Here is a 17,104-nt window from a genome sequence, read left to right as displayed (position 1 = left end):
ACAAAGGCAGCTTTGTGCAGCGGCGGCGGCTCTGAGCCCGCGGCCGGACAAAGCTGCTTGCGCCGGTGGCGGGCTGGGGTCGGCGCCGCGGAGGCGGAGAGGGAGGGGTTGGGCCTTGGGCCTCGGGCTCCGCCTCCACACACCTGCCGGTGCCCCGCGGCAGCGGATCCTAGGGTACTGGCAGGAGATGAGAGCCTGTGGCCGCCCGAGTCGGAAGGAGATTAGCGCCCCCCTTCCATCCCCAGCCTCCTCCTTCCTGGCCCCAGTTCCAAAGGGCCAATATGGCTACCGCTACCTCTGACTGACAAGGAAAACAACCTGCGCCCATCCCAGGACACCTGCTTTCCCTCAGAGGCTCGGGCCTGGACCCCGCTTAGTTCCAGACATGCTCGAGTCGGGTGGGGAGATCTGCTCCAGTGTTCCGATGCCCGCCCAGCAGGAAGCGGGTGCCGGAGATGGTTCCTTCCCTCTGTCCTGAGGGGGATCCCAGCACAGAGGGACCATTGAGGGGCTAGCATTGTCTGCCTGTCATGCACTCAGTGCCTCCCTCCTTGGGTGGGCCTTGCAGGGCTCTGGCTAGGATTCTCCTTGGACTAGAGTTGCCAGTGGGTCTGGGTGGGGTTCTGGCAAGCAGGGCTTCCCTGGGTGCAGACAGCTAGGCTTCCACCTGCCTTGGCCCTCCTACCCCAGCTGGATTTTTCGAGGGCATAAGGCTCTATTGTCCCAGCACTGGCGGGGGCGGCTTCTCAATTCTGCCTTGTCTTTGACAGCTGGGAAATTCCCAGCCATGGAGGGGTGGCAGGCAAGAGGGGCTGCCCAGGTATCCTGCACCCCAACTGGAGGAACTTCATGAGGTGGGTATCCCCTATTGCCTGGGGTTGCCTGAAGGAGTGTTGGACTTGGCCATTTCTCATCCCTTGAATCTCAATGCTCCCTGTCCCTTGTCTCCAGAGCACTCCCAACCTAAGACTGTTCATCATATTGTCCACACCCTTAGGCAACTGCAGCTATGAAACCCAGGACCTTTTAGCAGGGTATGCAGAGTCAGGTAGAGACCCAAGCTCATGTTCTCAGTATAGAATGGGCTGTCCCAGACTTTGGGGACAGCCACGAGGCTCATCTGCCTCAAAGAGGGCCGGGCCCACTTGAAATAGTTGCTCTGTGCTACTGATGTGGTGGCAGCCTTGGTATTTTTAACCCATTTTGGGGGCAGGGGAACAGCTGGGAAGAGAGAAAGTGACAAGCTCTAAGAGTCAGAGGCCTAACAGGGGAGAATATTGGGAAACCCTGTGGGAAGAGGCAGGCAGGCAGGCTTTCAGTTCCCCAGGCCCAGGTGGGTCGAGGCTCTGATGCCAGCCACAGGGTTAGAGCTGAGGTCTTTCCTGCCAGGACCTGGAGGAACCTCTCACATTTCCAGGGCAGCCCCATGGCTGCTGGGTTTATTTTGTTTTGGGTACTGAGGATTGAACTCAGGGCCACTTTACAACACAGAACTCCATACTCAGCTTTTAATTTAATTTTATTTTTTGAGATAGGGTCTCCCTCAGTTGCTGAGAGCCTCACTAAATTGCTGAGGCTGGTGTCAAACTTGCAATCCCTCTGCCTCAGTCTCCTGAGTCACTGGGATTATAGGTATGTGCCATCATACTCCATTCTCTCATGGCTTCTGACATCAGGAAACCCTCCTACCCCACCCACCCCCTTAGAGTTCCTCAGAATCTTTCCGTATACACCCTCAGATCCAGAGTGCCAAACCAGTCACAGGCTGGGGCATTTAGGTCCTGACTACAGCTGCCTGGCCTTTGACATGGCCAGCTAGGTCTGAGTAGCCCCAGGAGTTAGGAGGGGCAAAGACAATACTGTAGCATCTCTTGGCTAAGTTCTGAGTATGAATTCATCCAAAAACACTGACCCCAATCCCTGTTTCTACTGCCCTAAAGGAGATCCTGATGTGGGTATTTGCATGTTCCCAACCCCCTTGGACTGTCAAAGTAGAAGGCAGCCCCTGTCACCCACTCAGGGTGATGGCCCCCTGCCAACTGGGCTATGTGTCCAGCTGTGCAAACAAGTGTGTGCATGCCTACCAGGCACTAAGCCTCAATCGCACAGTGGTAGGCACCAGAGTCCAAGGGGGAAGAGGCAAGGCCATGGGTTCTTTAATCCTCCTTGCCTTGTTTTTTCCCTTGCTTAAGATGTAGCTTCACACACAATCTAGGTTGGGAGGAAAATCAGTTTGGTATGCCCTTCCTCCCTTGGGCTCTGCTTTCTGACCTCACTGGGGTGAGGGGAGTCAATTTCTGAGGAGCTGAGCAGGGTCAAGGAGTGGTCTGAGGTATGCCTTCAGTTCCCCATCAAGACCCAGGAAAGTGGAAGGCCTTCCTACAGGCTTGCTCTCTCCTGCATCCCTATTGCTGAGCCCTGGAGTCCTCAGTGGGAGAACCTACAGGCTGACTCTGAGGCTTGAACCTGGTTTACAGAAGTCTGGAACTACACAGAGGAAGGCTGATAGCTGAGGTCCGGTAGTGAATAAATAATGAGGAAGAATGCAGTTAATAACTCTTTAAGGGAAGGGCCCTAAAGGGCTGAGGGCACAGTCCAGGCAAAAACTCGGCACTGAAAGAGCTGATGCATCCCAGAAATGGGGCAGTTGGAGAAGTGGAAGGGTTGGCAGGGGCTGAGCTGGGGAGGGTGCTGTGAAATGTCAGACTAGGAGCCTGCATCCCACAAGCTATCTGAGTTCTGAATCTGAGCCCATCCCAAAACACTGATCCTGATCCCTTTTTCTAATGCTCTAAAGATCCTAGGGATATCCTTTTTATAGGGATTTGCATCTTCCTAACCCTCTTGAACTCTCAGATGAGAAGGCAGTCCCCAGGCACCCAGCATGCACCCATCAAACTCTCTGAGCCAGGGAATTGAAAGCAGGATATTTTGGAGAGGACATATGGAGTGGCAGAATTACACCAGAGACACAGCATGGGAGTCAGACTTCAAGCTGCAAGTAGAGGATGTGGGACTTTGTCCTATATTCAGCATGACTGAAGGACCTCTCTGAGAGTGATCCCAGTAGGGATGGGCTTGGACACTACTAGGGTTAGTCTGGGAACTTGTGAAGTAAGAAGTCAGAGGAGTGCCTAGGGGAGGGAAGGAGGCTGATCTTGGCACAGGGGTCAGAAAGTAGCTGTGCTGGGGTGGGGGGGGTCACTAGAGTAGGGGAGTTGAAGAGAGGCTGAGCCTGAAAGAGGGAGAGAGGGAGAGAGGGCTGAAAGGCCAGGATGGAAGAGATACCAATGAAGGGTTTCCCTCAAGGCCTTTGAAGGCCGCAATGGCCTGGTGTGCCCAGAGCTGAGGTGGCAACAGAGTAATCTTCAGTGCCTCCATTGTGCACCAGACCTGCCTGGCCCTGTGGCTGCAGCTGCAGGGGAATAAGAGTGATCTGAGAGACGCAGTCTTCAACTAAAGGCACAGCTGGTGACAGAGTGTCAGGACCCACAATCCTGCCAAGAGAGTGATTCCTAGTCAGGTTCTCCCCCAACCCCCACTAGAGCATACAGAGCCCCCAGAGAACATTCTTGGAGGCTTTTTTTTTTTTTTTTTTTTTTTTTAGTGCTGGTGAATTGATCCCAGGATCTCCTATGTGCTCTGCCCAGCAAGCACTCTACCACTGAGCTAGCTACATCCCCAGCCTCTGGGAGGCCCTCTTTAGTCGGCTTAGGGAATGTAGTATTTATGTTAATGTCTGCTAATGAGTATAGAGTGCCACTTTTGCAGTGTTCCTGGTACAGCCCCCTCCAGTCTTTGCAAGGTCTGCAGAAGGGAGAGGGAGGCCCTGCCCCCAGCCCCCTCTCTTCCCCACCCCACCCTGCTGGGCAATGAAGAAAACAGGAGTGAGAGAAGAGCTGTGATGTGGCTGGTAGTGGGGGGGGCTCCCCCATCCCAAAGGGGCTGACCTCAGCTTGGGAGGAATGTGCAGGAGGCGGAGGGAGGGCAGGGGCGGAGCCGATGGGGGGAGGGCCACAGCCAAAGGCCCAGGGTTCTTGGTAGCCCCTCCCTTAGCCCCTCTACCTCAGCTCTGACATGTCCCTCAGAAGGGAAGGGGAACCGGCAAAGAGGGGAGGAGTTGATCTTTCGGAAAAAAGGTGGGCCGGGTTCTCTGGGGAGTGTGGAGACCAGGCTGGGGGGTGGGTGGGGGAAATGCCCTGACCCTCCTCTCCCTGGAAATTTGCTGGGACAGATGTTAGAGTGTCAGGGAAATTAGGTGTCTGGGAACTTTCCATGGCAATTCTCTACTGCCTCCCTCACTGTGTGTAAGTGCTCAGGGCAGCATAACCTGGTGCCCACACGGCCAACAGGGAAAGGTTATGACGTGGGGCCTGGCTCCTTGATTGCTAAAACAGGTGTGAGTGGGCAGCAACAGATTCCATTCAGCCCTGGCTGGGCACTGGATGATTGGTGCAGCCTTCCTCAGATGGGTGTCCTACCTCAGCCACATCACCTGGAGTCCAGGCAGGACATAGAGGAGCAGGCCCAGCTGGTGATGTGTGGAGAGGCAGGTGCTGGTATTTGGCACAACAATCCAGTTATTTCTGGAAGAAAAAGCCATGACATGGGTAGGCTGTGCCAATGGATAGCCTCAGAGTAAGAACTCAGGCAGGTCTATGCCCATGGATGCCCCAACAAAGGTAGAGGCCCAAGAACCTAGGGCAGGGGTATAGGCAGAAGAGGAGACCTCAGCTGCCTCTCCCAGTTTGCTAATTCTGTTGAGACCCATGCTCAGGCTGCCTGATTCCAGAGTCCTTGGGGCTTCAGGAGCAACATTGTGACTCTAAAACAATGACTCTGCCCCTGGAGTACTGGTTTCATGGGGACTCCTACCCATGACCTGTCACACTGGGACCCAGCGCTAAGGAGCAGAAAGGAGACCTTGTAGGGGCAAATATAATTTGAGCTCTTCCCTGGGACCTCCCTTCCTGTTCAAAGGAAAAAAAAAAAAAAAAAAAAGTGGATCTGGAGAAGGAAGGGCAACATATGCTGCTCAGGTGGGCCAGAGATTAGTCCATTCTCTTTGGCTAGAAAGTCAGTCCTAAGTTGTTGGAAAGATTATGGGAGTCCTGGTTCCATTATTCAGTGTGAATGTAGTGGGGCGGGGTGCAGGATTGAAACAGAGACTGGGACTCTGGTCCTGGGGAACTGAAGGTAGTGAGGGCAGATAAGGGACGCTGTGGGGGTGGTAGGGGCCTCAAAGGCACTTGCTGGTCTTGGCTGCTGGGGTGGAAAATTGTAAACAGCTGAAGAATTTTGTTTGCTTGCATGGGGCCAGGGGAGGCTATCCAGGTTTAAGGGGAGAAGCAGCTAGTCCAGGAATAGGACAAAGCTGTACCCTAGAAGCCCAAGAGCTCAGGCAGAGAAGCATTCTTCCAGTGGCCATCCTGAATTCCCTGATCCCCCCCACTGGTTCCCATTATTTACCTACCAGCTGGCCAGGTCAGTCCAGGAAAACTGTTCTTGAGGCCCAGGAAGGAGGTGCATAGCCCTGCAATGGACTCCAGGGGACTTGGAGATGAGTCTTTCCATACCTCTGTCCTTTTCCAGGTGTATAGCATCAGGGAACAGGCAACAAAATTCTATACACTTGAAGTGCCCACATCATTGACCCCTGAGAAACTGCTGACCAGCCTTGGGGAGGCAGCAGGAGAATGCTTTTGGGCGGATTGAGGGGTCAAAGCCCATCTTCAAGCCCTGGTATGTTTACCCAGGTGGATCTGAGGGCTGTACTCTGCCATTGACAACATTCAGCCCCTCCACAGTACCTCTCACAGTGGAATTACAGCCAGCTTCAGAACAAGACCCCAGGCCCTTCTCAACTGAGGCTCTGAAGGGCAGGAGCCCCTTCCTATCTGTAAAATTCCCTCAGGTAAACTGGGTGCAGTGGCACACGCCTGTAATCCCAGAGGCTTGGGAGGCTACAGCAGGAGGATTGCAAGTTCAAAGCCAGCCTCAGCATAAGTGAGGTGCTAAGCAACTCAGTGAGACCTTATCTCTAAATAAAATACGAACTAGGGCTGGCGATGTGATTCAGTGATCAAGTGCCCCTGAGTTCAATCCCTCGTACCCCCCCCCCAAAAAAATTCCAAAACCAAAAATAAAAACAAAACTCCCTCAGGTACCCGGCTCTGGGTTTGATGGGCACAGTTCCTCCTACCTAGGAAGAGAGGCTGGAGTTAGGGAGCATTGATGTAGGACCCAGCACTGATGTATGACCCTGGTCAAGATGGGGGTCTCAGTATGGGCCCACACCTCATAGTGCGAAAGTAAGATTCACTGGACCTCCAGTACTCCTGTGCTCCTCTCCAGCTCTAAACACACACGCACACACACACACACATACACACCCTTGCGTGGTTATCATTGCAGCCACTGTAGGCCAACCATTTGAAGTATTAGGTGGTCCAATTGGTGAGGAAGTTCTGGGGCTGAGGTTTAAGAGACTTATCAGATCTCCAGTTGAGAACCCCTGACCTTTAGCCCTCCCAACCCAATAGGCTCCTGGGAGCTAAGGCAGCTGCTCAGTTTGCCATTATCCCTTCAAGTACCCCAGCTGTGGAGAACAGGTGAGGAAGTGGAGAACTGTCCCTGCCCCTGCCTGCTGCACAGAACTGCCTGAAGCTGGTGTGTAGGGGGGAGTTCTCTGTTGCTTCTTCTTTTGCCTTGATTGGCCACCTGCCTTCTGGTGTCATCTGGGATACACTTTGCCTTAAGGCCCAACAGAGAAGGGGTCATCCCTACCCACCCTTCCCTGTGCCCATTCCATTCTGGCCTGCCGCTGCTGGTCCCGGCTGCCTGCCCAGTCACCCGATCCGCCCTGCAGTCCTGAAAACTTTACGGCTATGGGGCGGTGGCTGGCCTGGTGGGGGCGGGGGCTACTCCTTAAAGGAGCCGTCAGAGGGTGCCCTGCAGCCCCTAGCCTTCTTCCCTTCCCCAGAGTGAAAAGAGACTAGGGTGGTGAGGTGTCTTTGCTGAGTTCTTGGTGGAGTATGGAAGGTAGCAGGTGTTGGCTTTGAAGACCTCTAGTACCGGAGAAGAGGCAGCGGCAAGTGTCAGCAGATGGAAGGAGGGAGGTGGGGGTCCTGGCTTGTGAAGGGTCCAGGAGCTGGGGAGTGGGGCAGGGGAGTGGTTGGAGGGGCCTGAGACCTGCCCCAGCACCTGCTTCCATTCCTGAATTTCACCCTGGGACCATGCCCCACCCCTAGGGGTCCTGTGCCCAAAACCTGCCCAGTTAGCTCCTGGGAAATAAGGTGGGGGTAGCAACCAGAGCTTTGCCTCATCTGAAGAAGGTCTCTGGTTCAGTGGAGGGGCTCAAAGAGGGGGTAAACTTGAGGGGCTCAGGGGGAATGTGGAGACTCTGAGAGGGAAGGACAGCTCCATCGGGAGCCTGGGATTGAGGGTGAAAAGCTGATTACCCTGTTCCCCATACCCCTTAGGTCCAAAGGCTGACCTCATAGAATCTGTGTGATTAATCCTTATACCCTTTGGGGTGCAGAGGGAGCAGCCAAGCCAACTGGGGTTGCTGGGTCTGGCATGGGGCAGTCCCTAGTTGAAGCTGAGGTGCTTGCTTGCCCATTGCAGAGACCCGGGCTCTGGCTCTCCTGGGCAGCACATCTTGCTCTGAGGAATGGGTTTCACTGGTATCTCAGAGTTGAAGGGAGTGATTGATGCTGCACTTGTATTTGCTCACTGAGACACACATATAATTGTGTGTGTGTGTGTATATACTTGCACATGCACAAATGTGACACGTGCATAAAACGTGCACACATCACACACATACACATTGCATAGATGTGCATACAGTGACACACAGATAGGTATACACACATTTGCATACTCAACCCATAACTACATGAGTGATACAACATACTGTATTTGTGCACACATGCACACACACACATACACTATACACATGTGCACATTCACAAAGGTACCCTTGGAACACATTCACATTCACAGGCACACACAATCTTGGCTCTAGCCCCCAAATACCTCTGTTTTCTCTATGGTCTGTGAGTACACATCCACCTCCAGAGACCTGAATCCCTTTTGTCACTTTCACTCTCTTAATCGGCTTGTTTTGCTCATTGACTTGGCACCCTCTGAAACGACCACAGGATCTGACTCCTTGTTGGCATTCTGCCTCTAACACACAGGGGCCTTGTTGGTGTCTCCCAGTATCCTGGTCCCAGGCTGGCATAAAGTGGTGCACAGTGTTTGTGAATTAATGTCTGTGAGTGTGTATATAGGAGGGGAGGTTACTGAGGAGGGTGACGTGGTGGGGCGGGTGCCTGCCAGTGCAGGGTGACCCTGAGGGTGTGCCCAGCGTGGGTGTGTCTGTGATTGTGGCCAGGCAGGGCACCCTAGGAAGGGAGGGCTCAGCTCAGAAGCGGAATGTGACCCCCCAGCCTCTTTCCCCAGGAGCTGTAATCTGATCCCTGGGGACTCCCCCCAGCCTCCAGCCCTAACTGCTTGTTGGGCTGCCGACTCCTTCTCTTCCAGATCCTGGGGCAGAGTCCAGGGCAGCTCAAGGCTCCTCCACACACGCCTGCTGAACCCTGAGTGCCCTGAGCTGCCAGCATGGGGCGGACAGAGGCCGCCGCCATGATCCCTGGACTGGCCCTGCTCTGGGCAGCGGGGCTGGGGGGTGCCGCCCCCAGCCCCCCACGTCTTCGGCTCTCCTTTCAAGGTAGGTGCACCTGGCAGGTAGCAGGGCCCAGCTTGGGGGTAGGAAGAAAAGGGGCGCAGTGTGTATAGTGGGTCTCTGTGTTGACTGTTGCCCCATGGGTGTGCCTATCACCAGACCCGGGGTCATTCTCAGGCCATCTTCATTTAACCCTGTCCTGGCCTCAGTTCCCCAACCTCTCTGCCCACATTCTCTTCATGCTTTCCCAGGACGACCTCTCTTGTCCCCATAGCAACAGACCTTGTATCTTTCTCATCCCCTACCCCAAGCAGGCCATATTTCTTCTGAAGAGAAATAGGGAAGTCAAGGTTTGGGGCCACTAGAGCCCCATTCTCACACCCCCTACATGGAGGTGTGGTTACTAGGCAATGGCATCAGGTAGGCAGTTCTGCTGAGCTCGGGTTGGTGATGTGATGATGACAGGGAAGGAATCTTCAGCCTGACTTTTTGGGGTTGGGGTTCTGGCTGTCCCTACATGCCTGACCTCCCCCAGGACCCTGGCGTCCACAAGCCTGGCCTCCCAGTGCGCTCACCCAGAGACACCACGTGTCTGAACATGCTTTTCTCAACCTGTTTTCCTCTTCCTGGGGGCTGCACCGCCCACCCTGTAGCTCCACACATGCACCTGGGTGGGCTTGTCTTCACGAGTATAATTTCACACATATGTAAGCGCACAGGTGTGTGGGCTAGGTCACACGTATAACCTTAGTCCGTAGAGAAACAACCACGCAGGGCCTGGGGAGGCTTTTGGGGAGGTATGGCATGAGAGTTCTCAGTGGTGTCCCTCCCCCCCCCCCCCCGCAGAACTCCAGTCCTGGCATGGTCTCCGGACCTTCAGGCTGGAGCGGACTTGCTGCTATGAAGCCTTGCTGGTAGATGAGGAGCGAGGACGCCTGTTTGTGGGTGCCGAAAACCATGTGGCCTCCCTCAGCCTGGACAACATCAGCAAGAGGGCCAAGAAGGTGCCAGGGACCCTAACCCCAGCACTGCCCAGGACAAGAGCCCTAGGACCCTCTTCCACACTGCCTACAGAAAAGGGATGGGATCCCTAATTGGAGAGACTGCCAGGATAGAGACTATCTCTGACCTGTGTTCTCCATTCCCCGCTCCTCCTTATAGCTGGCCTGGCCGGCCCCTGTGGAATGGCGAGAGGAGTGCAACTGGGCAGGAAAGGACATTGGTGTGAGTGTTGCTGGCTATCTGGGGTGGGAGTGGGGAGAGCTGGCCCCTCACCCCAGAGACAGGGCAGTGCTAAGACAGAGGCCTGCCTGTTCTGACTGGGGTGAGGGCAGGGAGGTCAAAGTGGCTGAGAGCTGGAGGTGGTGAGTCAGGGTGGAGGCTCATGTGATGCTTCTTGGGGGCCTCTGAATCATGGGGGGCTGTGCAGGTCTATACTTCTCCATGTAACCACCATGTCAGGGGTGGGCTGGGCTGGGCTGGTTATCAAGGACATTCTGTCTCTGTTGCCCCTTGCCTGAACTGATACAGAAGAAAGGAAGGGGTGAGGATCCCCCTGGTGAACTGGGATCCCTTAAGACCATCTCCCTCACTGCCTCTCACCCTGCCTGCCCACTAGACTGAGTGCATGAACTTCGTGAAGTTGCTGCACGTCTATAACCATACCCACTTGCTGGCATGTGGCACAGGGGCCTTCCACCCAACCTGTGCATTTGTGGAGGTGGGCCACCAACAGGAGGTAAGATCAGATCTGGGCACTGGGGGAGGTTGAGAGTGGGAAGAAAGGTTTAGCAGTAATAACTCCCGCTGCTTCTCAGGAACCTGTGCTCCGGCTGGACTTGAGAAGGCTTGAGGATGGCAAGGGGAAGAGTCCATATGACCCCAAGCATCGAGCTGCCTCCGTGCTGGTGGGTGAGTCCAAAGGTTGGATCCCCAACAGAACCTCTACAACCCCTCAGAAACTCTAAGACCTGCTGGGCATCTATAATCCCAGTGGCAGGGGAGGCTGAAACAGTTCAAGGCCAGCCTTGGCAACTTAGCAAGCCCCTAAGCATCTTAGTGAGACCCTGTCTCAAAAAAAAAAAAAAAAAAAATACACACATACACACACACACACACACACACACACTATATACACTGGGCCCCTTTTCTGCCTACCCTGATTGTCCCAATCTACTTTTCACCTCATGACCCAATTATGAGGCTTAATGGTCAAGTGCTCCTGGGCTAAATCCCCAGAACCAAAAAAAAAAAAAAAAAAAAAAAATTCTAGAACCTCACAGGTTCCAATGCCTCCTGAGAATCCCAGGAATTCTCCCATAGCCTCCTGGAGTGACAGCCCCTACAGCTCCCCAGAACCTCCTATCCCCAAAGCCTTCATCTTGGCTGAGCAGCTCTTGCCCTATCTGCAGGGGAGGAGTTGTATTCAGGGGTGGCAGCAGATCTCATGGGCCGGGACTTTACCATCTTTCGCAGCCTGGGCCACCGTCCGAGTCTCCGAACAGAGCCACATGATTCCCGCTGGCTCAACGGTGAGAGGCTGGCGGGGCTAGTGGGCAGGGGCTGCCTTCCTGTCACAGGGCAGGTCCCAAGCAAGGATAAAATAAGTGAGCAATGGGTACAGTGAAGTCTCAACAAGTATCTACCATAATCAAGTCCCATGCCAGATGGGGGGGGACAAATAAGATAGGTGTGGCCCAGACTTTCTTTGAGTTCACAGACCTCAGAACAAATACATGATAAATTCCAGCAGCAATGAGGTAGATGAGAAAATGGAGAAGGGAAAAGGATACCGGGTTAGGGAAAGGAAGCCACCTTGCCGAGGGAAGGTATAAATTAATTCTCAAAGTGCAAGAAAGCCAGCCATGAGAATTAAGAGAAGAGCATTCCAGGGAGAGAGAGCAACTAGTGCAAAGGCCCTGAGGCAGAAACAAGAAACAGGCTGGTGGCCGTAGCAATGATAAAGGATGGAGACTGTCAAGGGATGGAATAGTTTATTTTAAGAGCATGGAATGCAGCAGGAGTGGGGAGCATCTGATCTGGTCCTGAGAAAGATTCAGTAGCCAAGATGAAACCAGATTCCCCATCTCCTCTTCCTCCTTTCCTGCGTGCCTGGGGAACTCTGAGGGGCTCCATTTGAGGTCCCAGGGATTTCTTCTCTGCCGGCTGGCTCAGGCAGCCACGGACTCTGCTGCCCCCTTGTGGCTGTTCCTTACATCGCAGATCCTGGAAGCTGGGTGGTCAGAAGCTACTGTTGGAGTAGCTGCTGGCTGAGCAGAGGGGGCAGGTAGTGAGTTGGCGGGCCCAACATTATGCCTCCCATTGCGGCTAGAACCCAAGTTTATCAAGGTCTTCTGGATCCCGGAGAGTGAGAACCCTGATGATGACAAAATCTACTTCTTCTTCCGTGAGTCGGCCGTGGAGGCAGCACCTGCAGTGGGACGCCTGACTGTGTCTCGTGTGGGTCAGATCTGCCGGGTGAGGAATCCCTGGGCCACTCCCTGAGCAACCTTGACCCTGCCCCTTTGCCCCACTCTTATACCTTGAGATTCTCCTGGCAGAACGATGTGGGTGGCCAGCGCAGCTTGGTCAACAAGTGGACAACGTTCCTGAAGGCGCGGCTGGTGTGTTCAGTGCCTGGGGTTGAGGGCGACACCCACTTCGACCAGCTTCGTAAGTGCCTTGAGTGGGAGCTATGATGGGGGAAAAGCTCAGGGGTGCAGATTCCGGGAGCCTAACTGGGCCAGAGAGGCTGGCTGTGCACTCTTCTCCAAGTAGACCCTTTCTATACAGAGGACGTGTTCTTGCTGTCTTCACGGGACCGCAGGACTCCACTGCTCTATGCTGTCTTCTCCAGTTCCAGGTGAGGGATAAGAGGTAGGGGACACCCTCTTCTCTTTCAGGCCTGCTGGGCTCACTGGGGCCCCTCACTCTTCTCTTGTCATTGTCTGCAGTGGCATCTTCCAGGGCTCTGCCGTGTGTGTGTATAGCATGAACGATGTTCGCAGGGCCTTCCTGGGACCTTTTGCACATAAGGAGGGGCCCACACACCAGTGGGTATCCTATCAGGGTCGTGTCCCTTACCCACGGCCTGGCATGGTATGTAGCTAGGGTATTCCTGCCTGCCATAACCCACTTCAAAGCCTCAAGGGTACTCAAGGGTAAAGAAGTTGTCCTGGGGTCTTCTTGGTGAATATGGTTTCTTCCTTTTGTTATGGGTGGGAAAAGGTCATTATTATCAGACACGGATCTTCAGAAGAATGCCACATCTCCCCTTTCAGACTCAGCTCAATCTAGCCTTCCCAGGGTAAGGCTCGAATCTCCAGGGCAGTGCTCTTCCATTTGGAAGTGCCCTTCTCTCTTCCATATTCCCAGAGGTCTGGAGTGGAGGGCTGCCCACCAAACACCCAAGCCTATAACCCTGTTGTGCCTTCTTTCCTCCCTCCCCAGTGTCCCAGCAAGACCTTTGGCACCTTCAGCTCTACCAAGGACTTCCCTGATGATGTCATCCAGTTTGCTCGGAACCACCCTCTCATGTACAACTCAGTGCTGCCCATGGGAGGGCGCCCTCTCTTCCTACAAGTGGGTGCTGGGTACACCTTCACTCAAATCGCTGCAGATCGTGTAGCAGCTGCTGATGGACACTATGACGTCCTCTTCATTGGCACAGGTCAGGTCCTGCCACAGTAACTGACCCACAGGACTTCATATAGGCTCCTTGGCCTGGTAGTGGAAGCTTTTCATGTTCATCTCCACCACTTTGCCTGGCCTGTGGCTCCACTTTCTGGGTGCTACCCTGATTGTTCCAATCTACTTTCCACCTCATGACCCAATTATGCTGATGGTGGAACCTCTAAGGCAGAAGACCCCAGTCCTGGTTATCAGGGAAAACCAGTATCCACCTCCACCTCCACCCCCTTCTCATTCCTGCAGATGTGGGCACAGTGCTGAAGGTGATCTCAGTCCCCAAGGGTAGCCAGCCTAGTTCTGAGGGGCTGCTTCTGGAGGAACTGCATGTATTTGAGGTGAGGCACTGACCCCAGTCGTCCAGCCTCTTTACCCACCCATTAAGCCTTAATCCTGGTGCCCCTCCTCCCTCTCAGGATTCTGTTGCTGTCACCAGCATGCAAATCTCCTCCAAGAGGGTGAGTGACCAAAAGGGTGGGTGGGACATGGGACATCCTAAGCTTATGCTTCAAGGCCCAGCCATTTTGCCCTTTTGGTAGTTTCTCAGCTGGTGTTCGAGTATAGGCTCTGCCTTTGCTAGACTATATGACCTAAGTGAACCTCAGTGTTCCTATCTGTCAAGTGGGGGACGGGATCTCTGACCGATGGGAGGCAGATGCGGGACCGACCGACCTTGGTCAGCCCGGAGCCCCTCATACCCTTTAGCACCAGCTGTACATAGCTTCGCGGAGCGCAGTGGCCCAGATCTCCTTGCACCGCTGCGCTGCCCACGGCCGCGCCTGTGCTGAATGCTGTTTGGCGCGTGATCCCTACTGCGCATGGGACGGGGCCACCTGCACACGCTTCCAGCCTAGTGCCAAGAGGTGAGCAAACTCGGGGTCGGGTCCGGGTCCGTGTCCAGGTCAGGATCCAGCCGCAGGGAGGGAAAAACAAAGGGTCTTTGGCTGACCCTGGCTGGAAAAAGAAGGGCTCATGAAGGTTCCAATGTTCCCCTCAGACGGTTCCGGCGGCAAGACATAAGGAATGGCGACCCCAGCATGTTATGCTCGGGGGGTGAGTGTTCCATCTGCCCCCACAACCCTCTGAAAATGCTCAACCCTACCCTACCCTCCCTGAGTTTAACATTCTCCTGGTTTCCAGATTCGTCCCGTCCGGCGCTGTTGGAGCGGAAGGTCTTCGGCGTCGAGGGCGGCAGCGCCTTTCTAGAGTGTGAGCCTCGCTCGCTGCAGGCTCACCTGGAGTGGACCTTCCAGCGTGCAGGGGAGGCATCCCATACCCAGGTGAGCCTCGCTCCTCTATTCGCAAGGTGGCCCCTTTCCCGCCTTCTACATCCCTAAGGAGAGGTCCCGCTCTGCCCAAGGAGGCCCTTAGCCTACATTCCACATATAGGTAAGCTCCAGGCTAATGAGGCCCCTCCCAACTACACCCCTTACCCACGTGGTCATGTTTGGTCTCTTACCTGCACTTTGTATCCCGGTAAAGACCCACGGTATCCTGACCCACCCAGTTATCCTCTGGAGAAGGGCCCGCCCTCGATCCGCCCATTTAGGTCCCTGGCCCGCCCCCATATTCAGGTGACCCCGCCCCGTTCAGAACTTAATCTGAAGATCCCCTCACCCCACCTTCAAACGTGCAGCTGAAGGTGCTCCTTTTCCGCTTCTCCTGGGTTCCCAATGACCTTTTGTTTCAGTTCCTGGCCCCAAAGCTGCAGCCTCATGTTGCACCTCTCCCAACAGGTGCTAGTGGAGGAGCGCGCTGAGCGCACCGCGCGGGGGCTGCTGCTGCGCGGCGTGCGGCGCCAGGACTCAGGCGTGTACCTATGCGTAGCAGTGGAGCAGGGTTTTTCACAGCCACTGCGTCGCCTGATGCTGCATGTGCTGAGTGCTGCGCAGGCTGAAAGGCTGGCGCGGGTCGAAGAGGCTTCGCCTCTTGCGCCGCTGGGTCCTAAACTCTGGTACCGGGACTTTCTACAGCTGGTGGAGCCAGGTGGCGGTGGAGGCGCGAACTCCTTGCGCATGTGCCGCCCGCAGCCAGTGCCGCGACCGCCCGCCCTGGAGTCACGCAGGAAGGGCCGCAACAGGCGGACTCATGCCTCTGAGCCTCGTGCTGAGAGGGGTCCGCGTAGCGCAGCACACTGGTGACTGGGCCGTCCCCACGCCAGGGACCAGGCAGGAGATGACAGCGGGAAGAGGGGCAGACAGACCCCAGGAAGACAGATGGGTTGGGACCGGGAGCACAGAGGTCCCCGGGCCGATGGAGACAGCAACCGACAGGCCCTGGTTGAAGGGCTGCCGCTCCGGCTTATTTATTAACAGGATAACCCTTGAATGTAGCCCCGGAAGGGCGGACCAGGCCTGGTGCGGGATCTAGTCCAGAGGGAAGGTACCAGAAGCAGGGCTCCAGATCAAGGAGCAGAATCAGGGAGGTGTTCTGGGTGCCCACCTTGGCAGAGGGATTCCCCTCCCTTGGGCACTGAGCAGAAAGCTGTGAATAGGCTGGGCTGTTGGGAGCGGGGCGAGGCAGGATGACTGTACTAAAGTAATGCAATAAACACATTATCAACCAAAGCTGGAATAGCCCCAAAGATGACCACTAGTCGTAGATCTTACTTTGTGTTATTGGGCATCTTTCTCGCAGCATAAAGGTCTGAGTTTCTTCTGTCCAAGATTGTCCAGGTGAGGATTAATAATGTTGTTAAAGTGACTGAGCAAGTTCTGTAGGGCCTTTGGGGACACAGATACATCGTATATTATACATCTGCATAATATAATCTGTGAGCTAAATGCTCTGAAGAAAAAACAACTGGTGCCGGGTCAGGTGGCGCATGTCTGTAACACCTGCGGCTCCAGAGGTTGAGGCAGGAGAATAGAGAGTTCAAAGCCAGCCTCAGTAAAAAGGAGGCACTAAATAACTCAGTGAGACCTTGTGTCTAAATAAAATACAAAAAATAGGGCTGGGGATGTGTCTCAGTAGTTGAATGCCCCTGAGGTTAATCCCTGGTCCCCTCTCCCCACCCTACCACCTCTCCAAAAAAAAAAAAAAAAAAAAGAAAGAAAATACAACTGGGTGATGGGAAAAGGAATGTGAGCAGAAGGCCTCACTAAAAGGGTGACATTTGAGATGAAAGATAGGAAGTAAACAGCAACAGGAATATTTTGGGGCAGAGCATTCCAGGAGGAAACAGCCAGAGCAAAGTCCTGAGGGAGAACAAGATTACCAAATTTGAGGAGCAGTATGGAGGCCAGTTTGATACCATGTAATGATGGATTGGGGATGTTTTGGGTGGTAGAACCCATAGTCTTCCCTCAGTTGGGTAGGAGGGGCCCAGGGATCCTCTCATAGAGGGAGGGCTGGAAGTCACCCTTCCACTTCAAGGGTAAGCAGCACTATGGATCTTCACATGATCCATGTGGGCCCTGTTGAGAGGACAGGGAGAACCAAAACTGTGCTCCAGGGTAAATGCTTCAGGTAAATGATTGTATGTATGCTCTTGATGACTGCCAGAGAGGAATCATTGTTCTTCTCTGGCAGTCATCAAGAAAACAGAGGCCAGAGAAAGTTGATCTTTTACATAAGGTTGTAAGAGTAGTAGTGGAAGTTCTGATCTCCAATCCAGTTCTGTCCACTGGCTACCATAGGTGTTATGTGTGCACCTTTATGGCACCGGGTTTCAGTTGTCCAACATCCACAATCTCTAGTGCTAGCATGTCACACAGTGGTGGGTGT

At 54.4% G+C, this 17,104-nt stretch overlaps 1 protein-coding gene across 4 annotated transcripts; it reads left to right on the top strand.

Moving 5' to 3' along the window:
• Positions 1-4,064: 4,064 nt before the first annotated feature.
• On the top strand, positions 4,065-15,945 carry Sema3b (semaphorin 3B). 4 transcript variants are annotated; one of them, XM_076867287.2, is made up of 18 exons: positions 4,065-4,139; positions 8,551-8,737; positions 9,539-9,696; positions 9,854-9,916; positions 10,311-10,430; positions 10,510-10,603; positions 11,104-11,223; positions 12,024-12,169; positions 12,253-12,364; positions 12,485-12,554; positions 12,646-12,790; positions 13,142-13,361; positions 13,625-13,716; positions 13,795-13,836; positions 14,084-14,241; positions 14,376-14,431; positions 14,519-14,658; positions 15,115-15,945. In XM_076867287.2, the coding sequence occupies exons 2-18, from the start codon at positions 8,629-8,631 to the stop codon at positions 15,517-15,519; spliced, it is 2,250 nt and encodes a 749-aa protein (XP_076723402.1). In that variant the 5' UTR covers positions 4,065-4,139; positions 8,551-8,628; the 3' UTR covers positions 15,520-15,945. The 4 variants fall into 4 exon arrangements, with proteins under 4 accessions (XP_076723402.1, XP_076723403.1, XP_076723400.1 ...); XM_076867288.1 differs by lacking the exon at positions 4,065-4,139 and adding an exon at positions 5,704-5,742; XM_076867285.1 differs by lacking the exon at positions 4,065-4,139 and adding an exon at positions 8,203-8,281.
• Positions 15,946-17,104: the final 1,159 nt, after the last annotated feature.

Source organism: Callospermophilus lateralis, chromosome 10 (assembly GCF_048772815.1).
Source record: "Callospermophilus lateralis isolate mCalLat2 chromosome 10, mCalLat2.hap1, whole genome shotgun sequence".
Classification (NCBI taxonomy): Eukaryota; Metazoa; Chordata; class Mammalia; order Rodentia; family Sciuridae; genus Callospermophilus; species Callospermophilus lateralis.
This window is presented reverse-complemented; position numbering and strand designations above follow the sequence as displayed.